This window comes from Protopterus annectens, chromosome 2.part0 (genome assembly GCF_019279795.1).
Source record: "Protopterus annectens isolate FY-2018-M chromosome 2.part0, PAN1.0, whole genome shotgun sequence".
NCBI lineage: Eukaryota > Metazoa > Chordata > Ceratodontiformes > Protopteridae > Protopterus > Protopterus annectens.
In genome coordinates, this window is record NC_056728.1 from 622,975,018 (window position 1) to 622,989,787 (window position 14,770).

General features: G+C 36.6%; 1 protein-coding gene across 1 annotated transcript in view; it reads right to left on the reverse strand.

The window, feature by feature from the left end:
• The window catches only part of LOC122793171 (chemokine-like receptor 1), a 126,980-nt gene extending 113,266 nt beyond the window's left edge, over positions 1 to 13,714 (reverse strand). Inside the window, exon 1 of the mRNA XM_044060992.1 lies at positions 13,520 to 13,714. Coding sequence (XP_043916927.1) covers positions 13,520 to 13,524 — 5 coding nt within the window. The 5' untranslated portion in view covers positions 13,525 to 13,714. The remainder of the gene's footprint in view (positions 1 to 13,519) is intronic.
• Positions 13,715 to 14,770: the final 1,056 nt, after the last annotated feature.

Consider the following 14,770-nt stretch of genomic DNA (forward strand, 5'->3'; position numbering starts at 1 on the left):
TAACTAGACTACCACCTATGTGGTAGCTCATGGGTACAGAGTTTTTACCAAAGGGGATGACAATGCACTTTTTGGCATTGAGCTTGAGGCCATGGCTTTGACACCAGGCATCTGTCTCAGTGAGGCCCTTTTGTAGGATGTCCACATCATTAGGAGTTTCGATTATGGCTCCTAGTTTGCAGTCATCTGCGAACTTCATTAGCCAAAGACCTTCTGTGTTAGCATGTACTTCAGAAAAGTAGATACCAAACAGGAGAGGACCCAGGACTGAACCCTGTGGTACTCCACTTGTCACTGGTCTGAAGTCAGATTTGGAGTCTACTACTTTCACAGTGTGGGTTCTGTCAGTGAGACAGTTGGCAACCCATCTTGTGACATATAGATTTATACCTAGTTTATTTAGTTTATCTATAATTCCAGAGTGGGGGATGGTGCCAAATCTAGATAGGCTGTGTGAACCACCTTACCCTTGTCTACAGCTTTGGTGACTGCTTCAAAGAAGTCTGTCAGGTTTAGGAGACATGATCTGCCTTTTACAAACCCTAAATGGGTGGGGTCCAGAGTTTAGAGATTACCAATGTCTTTGTTTATAAGTTCCATAATGATACGTTCCACGGCCATGACTCTCCCAACACTAACACACTCACACTCTGACCTACCTACCCTAAGCCACACATAACACGTCCCAACACACTCAAAAACACACAATCCCTCCCCAAAACCCTAAAATAAACAGCACTCATCTAATGCACTATCTGTACCGCAGGTTTGATATTGTCAGATTTGACATTTCCAGGTTCGCGATTTCCGTCCGTTCAACTTTATAGGCGCGAGATTCTGAAATTCGATATTACAGGATTTTGAGCTTATAAAGTGTTTGTATAGATATATATATATATATATATATATATATATATATATATATATATATATATATATAATGTGTGTGTGTGTGTGTGTGTGTGTGTATATATATATATATATATATATATATATATATATATATATATGTTTTAAAACTTTCACAATTTCTATATTTTAACATTTGTTTTTATGAGTTCTCTGTGTGGCTCTTACTACCTTTTTTATCAGAGACCTGCTTTCAAGTATTGTGAACAAAAGCAAATAGGTTCCACAAAGCAAAGTAGAAAACACAAATTCCTTTATTCCAATGCACAATTTTTCCTTTTTGTCTTTTGGTTCCGTTATTCGTTCCGAGTTTCTTTTGGTCTGACTGCTTTCAAGTATGCTTGCAATTTTGTTGCTGTACTATTTGTTAAAAAGTGATTCTAACCGATTCTTCACAGCTCATAGGTCCTCATTATCACCATTCAAGTGAGCCCATCCATTCATCTAGGCTCACAAGTTGCATCTGACTTCTACAGTGACTCCATGAATAGCCTCCACCATCCATGGAATTTACTGAGTGTGCTAGGATATGGGAAGAAACCGGAGTACCCAGAGGAAACCTGCAGGACTCCAAAAAGTTCACGCAGAATCCACATAGAAGGAACCCAGGCTGAGAACTGAACCGGAGATCCTCTTGTTAGGAAGCTAAAAGCCCTTAAAGTTAAACATTCACTCTTGTTAGGGCAGCCATCATTGTATTCTCATCTCTTTGTGGGTTTGTTAGTCCAAAATAAACAGTTTTACAGTTTACTAGTTTCCCCTTCATTAGCATAAGATAATACTTTTCATTAGCATAAGATAATACTTTTTTATTCGGTTACTCAGTACAAAATAAATGTATTACTATGCCCATGTTTGTAAGCATTGCAGTCCTGTCTGCCCCTGACAGAATGACCCACTTGCTTAGGATAGGCACTGGGCAATATGAAAGAGATCTTTCCATCACTGTTACATTCTTGTAGGATTTAATGCAGTCAGTTATGCAGGACAGCTTAATGCAGCTGATAAATGGGAATTTTGTTTCCAGCTACCCTTATCTGACTCAACTTTGAGAGGATATGTAGAAATATGTATGTTTCTCATTAGTATGGCAGAAAATGACCTATCATCTGACCAACACATAAGCATTGTGCAGTTTTGAAATTCTGCTTGGGTGGCCCAGTTTACTGATACACAACCTGAAATCAGGAAAAAAAAAAATCAGAGGTTTTCTTCTGAATGCTTATAAAGGCAGAAGGAACTAATGGTGGTTACTGAGCAGTGTGAGTGGTTACTGAGCCAGGCAATTTACGTAAAAGAGAAAGAAAAAGGGCTGTGAGCACCGTAAATGTTTTACAAGTCAACCCAGTTATGTAACTGAGGTATGTTGAGTGCAGAATTGGGTTATGTTTTCTTTTAATGTGTTTTCCATGTGATTTGACGGGCAGCATTGTTGCTTTTTTTTAATTTGTCATGGTGTCCCTTCTGCTACATAAGAGGCCAAGTTTATGTTTTAGTAAGTATTTCTGTCAAATAATCTGTGTTTGATTTTCAAAAGCTGCATATGGGATCTGTGTGATTACTCAGCTGTCCAATACAGTGACTGTTTCTTCCTCAAATATATGCCTTTCAGATTAATAAAAGAGAACAGTACTTTACGTACACTGCCAAAAATAATGTTTTTCAAGTGGGTTATCATGATTTATATTTATGTTGATTGCTTGTTTTTTACCAATCATTATTCTTCACTCAATCTCACCAGTTTATAAAATATTTTAATAAAAGCACAGCAGCACTTATGGCAGGCTCAAATCTCTAGCTTAGTGAGTATCATAAGGTCATACAAACAGTCTTAGACAAGAAACCATAACAGCCCTTGGCATGAAAATGAATAGCAACTACAGTGGGTATAAATAGAATGAAAAAGATTATCTTATGTTTAATGGGGACACAGCATTAAGTCTTTACAGTAGCAGAGCTGCATTGATGGCGTATGGGAATAAAGACTTGAATATGTATCGGGATACTCGTATATGAACAGCAGCCTGGGTGCCTGATGGCACATGCAGGAAAGATGTGAGTACCCATATTTTGTACTTAACGCCATTTAAATTAAACTACCACACGTGACCATTTTTCAAATCTCGATTAGTCTGCTCATTCAAGCTGCCTTACTCTCTGTAACAACTTTGCCGCATCTTTGTGCCATCTATGACGGCACATTTATTCCTCCAACCTCTATGCAGTATGTTTGATAGAGACACACAACAGAGCTGGAGCCTGACCTCAGCCATGCTGCACACTACTTATAATCCTGTCTCTGGTTTGCATTCCATGGGGGGATGACCTCACACAAGCAAGGTACAGGGTTTAATTCTTACTTCTGGCTGTTGGATAGGCTTGTAATAGTCTGCATACTGGTAGTCTAGTATTTACCTATTTACTACTACACTTAGCATACTATTGTACAACCAGTTTTTATCTCATAATGCTATTGTGCAAATCACTCCAAACTGGTCTAACAATATTTCTCAACTTCTTAGTACAAGAAGTCTGGACAAAGCCAAAAAATAGTGTGTGTGTGTGTGTGTGTGTGTGTGTGGGCACGACAAAAAAATAAAAATTGGGACAGATTTTAAATATTGCTCTTTTAAACTTTGAAAGTTGTTAGAGTAACAGGATTTATATCAGCATGCATTTTTCTGAAGGATATGAAGTCTGAAACTCAAATGTACATCATTATTTAGTGAACTCAATCCTTAGTGATTTGCCAGAAAAACATACGTTTTATGAGAAACAGACCAAAAATATGAAGCTCAAATCTGGACATTCTGTGAAAATTTGGGCAGTTGACAGGTATGCATAACATGTAAATTATTACTTTTTCTGAAACAGGGTCAGAAGCATTGCTTAGATAGAGACGGGCCATATCCAAAGACCTTCTGTGTCTATTTTTCTGTGGATCAGCCACCACTGGGTTTCTTTGACAAGACATTTTCATGCTCCTTTGGATTCTGAGCCTCATTAGTCACAACTTCCTTAATATAATATCAGTCTGCCAGTCAGTAACTGGTTTGTAGGTTACCCCCCCCCCCCAACAGTGCTACTACTTTTGCAAATTAGACTCACGCCCATCTTTTTTCAATCCTTGGGTATTACCTTATCTTCTCTGAATTTGTAAATACAGGAGCCATTTATGTAACAAATTCTGCACAAACATGTTACAGAACAGCAGCATAAGTCTCATTTAAGGTCACCACCTGTCCCTTTATATGTAGGGCAGTCCCTATGTGGGTTGTTTGCATCCTGTGAAAAAACATGAACATGGCAAAAGTCCTGAGATTTTAGAATAAAAATATATCTTAGGTTTCCTCCAGTAGTTGCATAAAACAATATTTTGTTCCCAAAAAAATCATAATATTATACAAAACAATATAAACTAATCAAATTCTACAAGAGTAAGCTTTTTATTTTAGCAAAAAAAGTGAAGTTTAGGTCTTTGTGCTTGAATCACTAAACATTTGTCTTAGAAAATCTCAAATTTGCATAAGAAATGTCCCATTTTGGACATTTGAAAAAGTGGCATGCTTAATCTCAGTGAATGCTATTGCTTTTCCGCCTTCTACAAATAGCACAGCTCCACTAACCTAGATTTGACATCATGCGGGGCTTCTGTGTCTTCCTCTATCCATTCATAAAAACAAAGTATAGAACCTGTTCATTATCTTGGCCTTTACTCATCTCTGCTTCCCTCTCGTCCTTTTCATAATATTGGTCATACTTGTGTTAGTTTTATTTACACGCTAATGCATATAAATAGGTTTTAAAGGTATTCAGAAAAGCTATGTGAATTAACTCCACTACATGAAACATACGTTGTACTTATTTTGCTAAAGATTCCTAGTAAATAGAAACAATTCAAAACCAGACAGAAAGGGTCTGGAAACCGGAGAAAACTTTTAGCAAAACACTGTTGCTGGTTTAAGAACCAACATCAGGTAATTGACACAGTCCAGAGTCAAATTAAAGTGCTGCTTTGGTAGATGTCACTCATTGGTAATGTTTTAAGTGATTTTAATTGAAGCCAGACAATCAGTTCACATTTTTTAGCAATATCAATATGCAGGTCTCTAATGGGTACCAGCTTTTACACACAGTAAACAGACAGCTATCATATTTCATGACTGCCTGTGAGATGCTTGTGTTTTGTAAGGCATGCACAGACCTGTAAGATACCACTACAAATATTTCAGGCAAGAAAGGAAATCCATGTGGATATTTTCTAGTTAGTGTATGTACATAATTTCAGCGAGGAACAAAATCTAAGGTTCTCAACAAGGTTTACTTGTCCTTTTTTGAAATGTAAACCTTTTCCTTAAGTTTTACGAATAATTGATCATACAGCATTTCTTCGTACCACATGCACATGTGAAGAACAATCTAGGCCTCCAGTAGTGCAAAGTATTCTGTAGTTGATTATTTTAAGAAAAGCTGCAGATTAGAAAAACTGAACAGCAAAGCATTTAATGGGTACTGTTGATTGCAGCTCACTTAAACCCATTTAGCACGAGCTTCTTTTCTGAGGTAACCTGTGAACGCTGGTTACTTACTTTTCCACAACATGTAAACTGCAAGGTATACTGCTGTCATTGCTTACCATTAAATGTTTGTAGTAATTCTGTGATGTCTTCAAGTTTCATGGATCCTACTAACTGCGATTGTAAGTATGCAAAGCATTTGTCACTTCATTGCTTATGTACTGTGTACAGCTGGGTTATCTCATTTGCAGGACATACATTTTCATGGCTACAATATGCCCTTAGTTGATTTCGGAAGTCTACACAAGTTAGTGTTATTTAACACTAGTACATTTGTTCTGAAAATATCGTGGATGGTTTAGATTCATGCCTCCCAGCTCCAATACATACAGTTCATTTCTAACCTTTGCTCTGACTACTGTCTCTGAAGAGTTTGCATGCTCTTACTATGCCTACATCTGACTCTGCAGATGCTGGTTTCTTTTCACCTTTAGAAACATGCTGATTAGTAGAGTACATGAATCCATTCATAAACCCTGCATTTACCCTTTCAAATGTTCTAGACTGTGGCTGAAAGGGTCCTTCCATTCACTTATATGGTAAATAAATAAATTAAATTGGTAAAACACTTCAAACTTAGTAACTTGAATAGAGTAAGGGATACACCTGCCCCAATTTTTTCACCAAGGTGAGGCATTAAAGTGAAGGATTATGACATTCAGTTTGAGTCAGATGTTAAGCCTCTACATCGCAATCAATTTATTGGACACTGTTTTATTCATAAGTAGCATCTTTGCCTTTCTTTCTTTTTCTATCTTGGCAACAATTCAGATGTGATAGTGAGTCACTGGTTTTAAGGTCTTACTAATTATGATGATGCAGGCAGTGCCAGCCTTATGGCCCGTCCATCAGGGCATCGAACATGCTCATACCCCTTCTGATTAAAGATACTATTAACTTCTTCACAGATATCTTCTCAAAAAAGTGGAAATACTTCATACCAATAGGTCTACCTAAACAGGGAACATTTACATTATTAAATCTTACAAGTCATTCTCAGGGTTATTACCTCTGCTGTAGGTTCTGGAAAAGCTATATAGAATACATAAATGCCCAGGACAGAATTAACTTGGGTTCTGCAAAGGAGAATAATACAGCATTACCACACTGCACTTCCTAACCAATGGTATTTGTAGACATTTGATCTAAGGGATAGCTGAATGGATGACAATAATATCTGTCAATACAGAGCCGACCAATGCCTTCAATTGTGTCTTCATTCAGAGACTCATTACAGACGTGAGTTACATGGTTTTGAAAAGCTGAGCTAAACTGGTTTGCCACTTATATAACTAAAACAAAGTTTAGATTCCATTTCAGATAATTTTTACAAGGACAAGCAGGTGTGGTAAGGGAACAGGAGGAGGGGTTTTAGGATTAGGGAATGAGTGGGGGGTTTATGATTAGGGAGCAGGAAGGGAGTTTTAGGGTTAGGGAGTGATTTGAAAATATAGCTTTTTGGAGGTGGGTTAGAGTTTTAGGTTTAGGGAGCAGGAAATGAGTATTAAAAAATATTTTTAGAGAGAGGTTATCCTTTAAAATTATTGGATGAAACACCTATGGAAATTATTAATAAGAGAAATACTGAATTTCCTCCTATTATTACACATGGATTTGTTAGTAAGCACAATCATTACAATCAGACAAGTAACTATAACACAGGGTTTGATCCCAGATTCTGCCTTGACATGACTGTATATTCCTATGCTATAAAAAATATTGTTAAATTAAACTGGAGAATCTTGATGGGATATGATGAATTGGCTGGAATATTAGGCAACAGACCTAATTTTGTAGAAAAAAGAGAGGTAACATCAAGCAGTTACTGGAACATACAGGGACTAAAATTTACATGCCTCCTAATAATAAACCTGTTGGCACTTACAAGTGTCATAATTGTAATATGTGTTGATACATCTCAGAAGGCCCTTATGTAGATTTAATACATGTTAAAAGGAACATAAAGGTTCCAGGCAGATTTAGTTGTTCCTCTAGTGATGTAGTTTATATAGCAATATATGTGTCATGTCTGGCATGACCACTAGATGTTAGCACACGAGGATTAGAGAGCATTTATATGTATGAAAACACATGAGAACAACATATTATATAAGCATTCCACAAGATGTTCACAATTTAAGAAATTTACCTTTACTGTTATACATTTTTTATTGTTTGATTTAAGGGGAGTTAATTTAAAAAAACAGGTGGAAATGAAAGAAGTAACATGGCAAATACATTTGGTTGCCCATGTTCCAGCTGGTTTAAATGAAAGTGTAAATATAAAGTGTTTTTTAAACAATAGAAGATCCAGGATTTATTCTGTCTGAATTACTAAAGGGTTACATTTGATTTGTGTTTAAAGAATGTTTTTATTGGCTGACTGGCAGTTATGTATTATTAAAATAAGTTGTTCTTTTTTTGTAAGTTATTTCTGTTGAAGTCTTCGGATGAATAGAGGAAGAATAAAATTGTGTTTATGCTAAAACTCAAGTTTTCTTGAGTGTTTATCAGTGGTTTGTTTTTAGAATTGTGTATGTGTTCATAAGTTTTGAAGTCTGCTGTATTTCTCTTTTAATCTCACTTTTTTTTTAAGTTGTGAGATTCACGGTTATGGCTTCGTACGTCTGATAGGGATCCAATTTTGGTACCTTAGACTCTGGTTTGACTTCTGTTTATCCTTTGAAGGATATATACAGAATGTCCTCAGTAAAGTACAAACGTACTGAGGTAGGCGTTTTTTTAACAAGGGAAGCCTAAGAAAAGATATATTCAGTTTCATACTGGAAGGATCTATTTTACTACTGCAGCCTCGTCTAGAAACAGCTAGAACCTATAAATTGGATAAAACAAAGTATATAAATTTATGGTGGGTTGACAATTATTGCAACATCACTATCTGTGATACTTAAAGCTGGATGGCTCCTCACAACCCAAAAGGCCATATGGTTGCCACACACCGTTACCTTTATGCAAGTGAACACTGGATGCTGGCCATCACATATAGGTACATTAAAGCCAAAAACCTTCAACAAGTTGGCCTCTTTACCTTTCCTCATCCTCTTACCCATCTCTGTTAATTCAGCCTTATAATACCAAAACGTATTTTACAATTAGGACTTCTACAATTACATCACCTTTCTAAGATCACACTTACGAATGAAGCTAAATGCAGTTCCACAATGGGGCAGAGGTAACATAATGCTTAATGTTGTAATGTACCAGTGTACCCTCTTAGTGTCTGTGAAGGTAAATTAAGCATGTCACTGTGAACAAAGTGCTCAGTGTAGTAATAATTTTTTCTATGAATACCATTTTATGCTTACTTTGTCTACTTATATTTTATCTAACTACTTTTGCTCTATATGTGTCATTGTATTTCTCAGAAATTTTACTTTTTAACAAGTCATGACTGAAAATGGGCTTTTGATGCCCGATCCACTTAAGAAAATAAAATAAAAAAAAAAATCGCATACACTATCTGAAACCTGAAAGATGAATAAAATCAAAGCCAGACATTGTACATTTCAAAATAAAGCTTTTCCATGTTTCTACAATGATTGCACCTGAAACATGTAGACTTCTTCGAGCTGTATTACAACTGCACTAGTTGTTTATTTGCAGATAGTTTTAAATTTGTAACAATGCTCTTCAGACCTAGTTTATGTTCTGGCTTTACTACAAGTGCTCAAGTCTCAAGTGATTGAGACCCACCATTTCAAAGTCAGGGAGCAGCTTGTAGCTAGGATAGCCTACTGTTTGTGCTCAAACATGAATATGAGTTTGGGCAAACAGCCATGGGGAGAGAGCACTGCTCACCCTCAAACTCAATTATGTGGGGAGGGAGCAGGAGGAGGGTTTTAGGATTAGGGAACAGGAGAGGGTTTTAGGATTAGGATTAGGGAGAGGAAAGGAAGTTTTAGGGTTAGTGAATGATTGGAAAATTTAGGTTTAGTGAGGTGGGTAAGAGTTTTAGGTTTAGGGAGCAAGAAGTGAGTTTTAAGGTTAGAAAAATTTAGGTTTAGAGAAGGGGGTTGGGAGTTTTAGGTTCTAGGGAGTGTGAAGGGAGTTTTTGGGTTAGGGAGCAGTTGGGGAATTTAAATTTAGGGAGGTGTAGTTGGAGTTTTAGGTTTAGGCAGTGATCAGGGACTTTAGGGTAATAGAAGGGTAATGGAGGATTAGGACTGCGGCGTGAGGAGTGATGTTGAGAACTGGTTGGGAGTTTTTGGCTTAGGACTTAGGTTCTGTTAGCGCTGTGTAATGTAAAGGATTGGGTGTTGGGAGGGCTATTGTATGCACCAAAACTTTCAACATTAGGGGATATGAATATGTGTAAGATCATTTGATTACTAAAGTTAGAGTAAAGGTTAAGAAAACTAACAGAACTAGTGTTTTACAGGTGTTGGCTTGTTAGGGTTAAAGTAAGGTCTAGATAAGGGGATAGATTTAATGTTTTGCGTATGTTGATGTATATGGTATGCATGAGCTTGTCTTATAATGTGATAGTGTTACAGAGAGGGATTTGCTAAGGTAAGGTGCATTGTTAAGGTTGGAGGAGGTGCAGGATTGGTGTTAGGGTTAGAGGGCATTAGTAAGGTGTTGCAGGGAGCTGTTTACATTGTTTGAAGAATAACTTACTAGTTCAAGTACAGACTTTTAACTTTTTGACCCTGCAAATGAATCTAGGCATTCTTCAATGACAGAGCTAAAACAATGAGCTGTACTGAATAAGGCTTTACTTTGTTATACAGCTGCATTACATTTTTAATTTATTCAGTGGTTTGAGCATTTAGTTAAATATATTTTCCAATGATTTGTGATGTTGACTTTTTTTCATATATTTTGTGTCACAAAAGTTTAGCTATTCAGTGACTTTGTATATATGTGTATATGTGTACACACACACACACACACACACACACACACACACACACACACACACACACACACACACACACACACACACACACACACACATATGGGCCCCCTACACAATTTCGAAGCTTAAAACTTCGAAATTCATATGATCAAAGACCATATGATCGAAGTTTTAAAACTTCAAAATCCTGAACAGAGATCGGCATACAGCGCGTGATGGGAGATTTCCCTTTTCCTCGTTGTGGTGCGGTCCCAGAGTTGGTATATTTAAGTAGTGGGGGTGTGTGGTGGGTGCAGGGGGGCTTGTTCCCCCCCTGCAAAAACATGTTTTGTGATGTGTTGACTGTTTTTTTTGGGGGGGTTCTTAATTCCAAGATCTCGAAGTTCTGAATTCGATATTCTGAACCGCGAGATTTTGGTATTTCGGAATTAAGAAGTGAACCTATATATATATATATATATATATATATATATATATATTTATGTCTGTTGTGTATGACTGAACCTCCCTAATGTCAAATGTAAAACACTGTCAAAATAAGTTTGATCATACACAATGCTGAAAAAACAAAAAAAAAAAAATGAAAACAGTAACATGGAAAGAGGAAAAAAAGGAAAACTATCTCCTCTCCCTGTACTAAAATTAAAAGTCTTCATAACACTACTCTCAAATTTGTTTGACTAGTGGCAGTATTATGGAAAGGTTTTGATGATAGTGTAAGGTTAGGGTTGGAGGAAGGGGCAGTGCTAGGGTTAGGGTTAGCATCCATTAATAAAGAGGGTAGGGGTCTCCACCCCTCTGGACCACCTTAGTAATGGGTGCTAACCCTAATCCTAATGTTGCCCCTTCCCCTAACCATAACTCTACACTGTAATGTCATTAAACCTTCCTGTAGCACTGCCACTACACGACAGACCCTGACACACAATCATTCACCAACACACACAAACAACACTATATCTATCCCCTAACTTAACCCTTACCCTTGCCCTAAAGTAAACAAACTCGCACACAAACACACAACACCCATCCTTCACTCTAACTCACATACACACACACACGTACGTGCTATTACCCCCGCTAACCTGACCTAACTGTATCAACATTCCATACCATTGACATATCCACCATTCAGCCATCTGCACCATCGACATTAAATCAAACCCCTGCATTTGTCAAACAAGCATACAGTCGGTAAAATCCAGGGGAGCCACAAATATATATATATATATATATATATATATATATATATATATATATACATATATATATGTATATATATGTATATATATATATATATATATATATATATATATATATATATATACCACTTTTAATCTAAAACATCCAATATTGAATACAATAATATTGACCACAAAAAATTGAAAACAATATACCCAACACAAAACTACGCATGCACTGAGAAACAGTCTCTGCACATGCAAAATGTAACTTTAAAAAGACAAATAAAAACATTGTTTTTTGCCTCTGTACCCCCATCTCCCTGCTGATTATATATACTAACTCTGAGATCACACCGACACTTTAAGGGCAAACTTCCAAACCCCTGTATTTATGCAATCTCGCACACCTGTCAGTCAGCTGCTTAGTTATCCATATGCAGTCACCTTGGTAGCTGTTGACCTAACAATAATTCGAAACAAACTCTAAGGCTATCTGCACAACCATGCATGTTCCACATGGCTCACATTATATTCAACCATAGTCACACAAACAACCAAACTTCTACATATCAGTGCACAAAAATGCTAAAACCAGTGTTATTGCAGTGGGCAAAGTCACACATACCATCAAACGTCTATACACCAACACACAAAAATCACCAAAACCAGTGTTTTTTGCAGTGGGCAAGCAACTTACACCCCACATCCTCTACTTCTTAAATATGCCGTCCTTGAGAAAGCACAGCAGAGAAGGGGCATATTTCCTATTCCTGCTATAGGATGATCGTGCACGTAGTAAAAGCTGGCACCTTTAAAACACAACTTAAACCCTAAACCAGACATAAACATACATGAATTAATACATCAGCAGCGCAATAAAATGTAAGAATGCAGCATATACTCATAAACTACAACACTATATATATATATATATATATATGTATGTATATGTGTGTGTGTGTGTGTGTGTGTGTGTGTGTGTGTGTGTGTGTGTGTGTGTGTGTGTGTCTGTGTGTGTGTGTGTATGCATACATCTCTCTCTCTCTCCACACATATATATATATATATATATATATATATATATATATATATATATATATATATATATATATATGCATACATACATATATATGCTCTCAGTCTGATTACTCAAGGGAAAAAAGGCATATCTTAAGATATACAAATGGAGCACAAAGGAGACTTTTTCTAAGTACTGCTGCCTTTATTTATAAGGTTATTGATTAGAACTATCTTGTATTTTTCTAATGAACAGGACGTTTTTAATCTTGATGTCTGCCATTACTTTGTTACTGCAGTTCACATAAAAGTTGATATTTTATGAGACACTGGTAATGAGACAGAATTATAATCAGGAGCTGCTACAGCCGTGTGAAAGAGAATAAAAGCAGTCTGCAATCTAACCTTAAACTGTTGCATCTACAGCCGTGTGAAAGAGAATAAAAGCAGTCTGCAATCTAACCTTAAACTGTTGCATCTACAGCCGTGTGAAAGAGAATAAAAGCAGTCTGCAATCTACCTTTAAACTGCATATCAGATTTCTCAGCTCAGAACATAAAGTGGCTTCACTTTACTCGTTCAATTATAAGAATAAAAAAATAAAGCAGAAACATTTTCTGCTAAGTCACATTTTAATGTTAAGAATATATTGTGAGGGTACTTCCCCAGGATTTCACATTTTTTATCTCACTGTCCTACATTTTGGATACACAATCCAAATAATATAATATTAAATATTCTTAAACATTTATGTAACTGACAACCCAGATAGCATTTATCATAGATTTAAACAGATAAATATGTAGGTAGGTAGGTAGGTAGATAGATAGATAGATAGATAGATAGATAGATAGATAGATAGATAGATAGATAGATAGATAAGCAGCTGAAACTTGCATTTTGTCCTTTGACGTTTTTAAGTTATAAGGAAAGTTTGAGAACAGGACACTCACCTCATGTTGCTGAAGCAGATGCTTTCACTTAAGATCCTGTTACAGAGAAACTAAGCAATTCAATGACACTGTATTTCCTCCCGTAGACCTGAGAGCTGGAAAAAGCAAAAGCCTATAGTGAAGCGGATCATGCAGTCAGTGTGTGGTTTATATCTCAGCAGCCACATGAAAGACTGAGCTACGTACCAGCAGCACTTGTATAGCTGAAAACACTCTCTTGAGGGATTTTCTTTCTTCTAAAAAAAAAAAAAAAAAAAAAAAAAAACAAGAATCTTACATCACTGTTACCTCTTTAACTCATGATCCTTGTTTCCTGGATGGCTGTGTGAGAACTTTATTTCTCAATTCATAAAGTTGCAGCTAACAAGAAGTTATTTGAATTTTATCTAATTTACTAAGACAAGATGAGTTCTGGAAATTTCACAGCTGGCATTTTTCCCATTCATCTCTGAAAGTTTACACTGGGAAAAGAGCTCTGTAACAAGACAATTCCAAAGTCAGATTACATTTCCTTTTCAGAAAAAAAGAAGAACAGAAATACATTTTTAAAAAGAATAGGCTATCAGTATATTGAGGGGGATTTCAAAATTGGGGCACTTTATGTGTAATTTCTACTCCTGTATTTAAGTAGTGTAAGAAATTAGCAGTAGAAGTAGCAGTCATAATAGTGAAAGTTATATATGGCTAAACTATTGGACCCAGTTTTACATGCTTAAATCACAAAACATGCAATATATAAACCAATACTGTGTGTGTGTGTGTGTGTGTGTGTGTGTGTGTGTGTGTGTGTGTGTGTGTGTGTGTGTGTGTGTGTGTGTCTCTGTTTGTGATACCATATAACATAATGGTTATAAACTGAAATAAAACACACACTGCATGCTGCCTGTGCAATTCTTGGTAAAAAGTAACAGTCAGCTCAACAGTAATTCATAAAAAAATTGATGCTATGTAAGTTGATATTGTATTTATCTTATAGAATCTGTATGTGAAATCCAATCAATACTATTCTGGCAAGCTTAAAGGACTCATTTTCAGTTTTCATATAGCTAAACATTAAAAGATGTTATGTGGTGCATCGGTTAGCGTTGTCGCCTCACAGCAAGAGATTCTCCCGTTCGATTCTCGGCTGGACCGCCTTCTGTGTGGAGTCTGCATGTCCTCCCGGCGGTCGAGTGACATTAAAGACATGCAGATAGGTGCGAGCGTGAATGGGCATGCCTTTGTTGAAGGTTGGGCATCGGGCTGGCAACT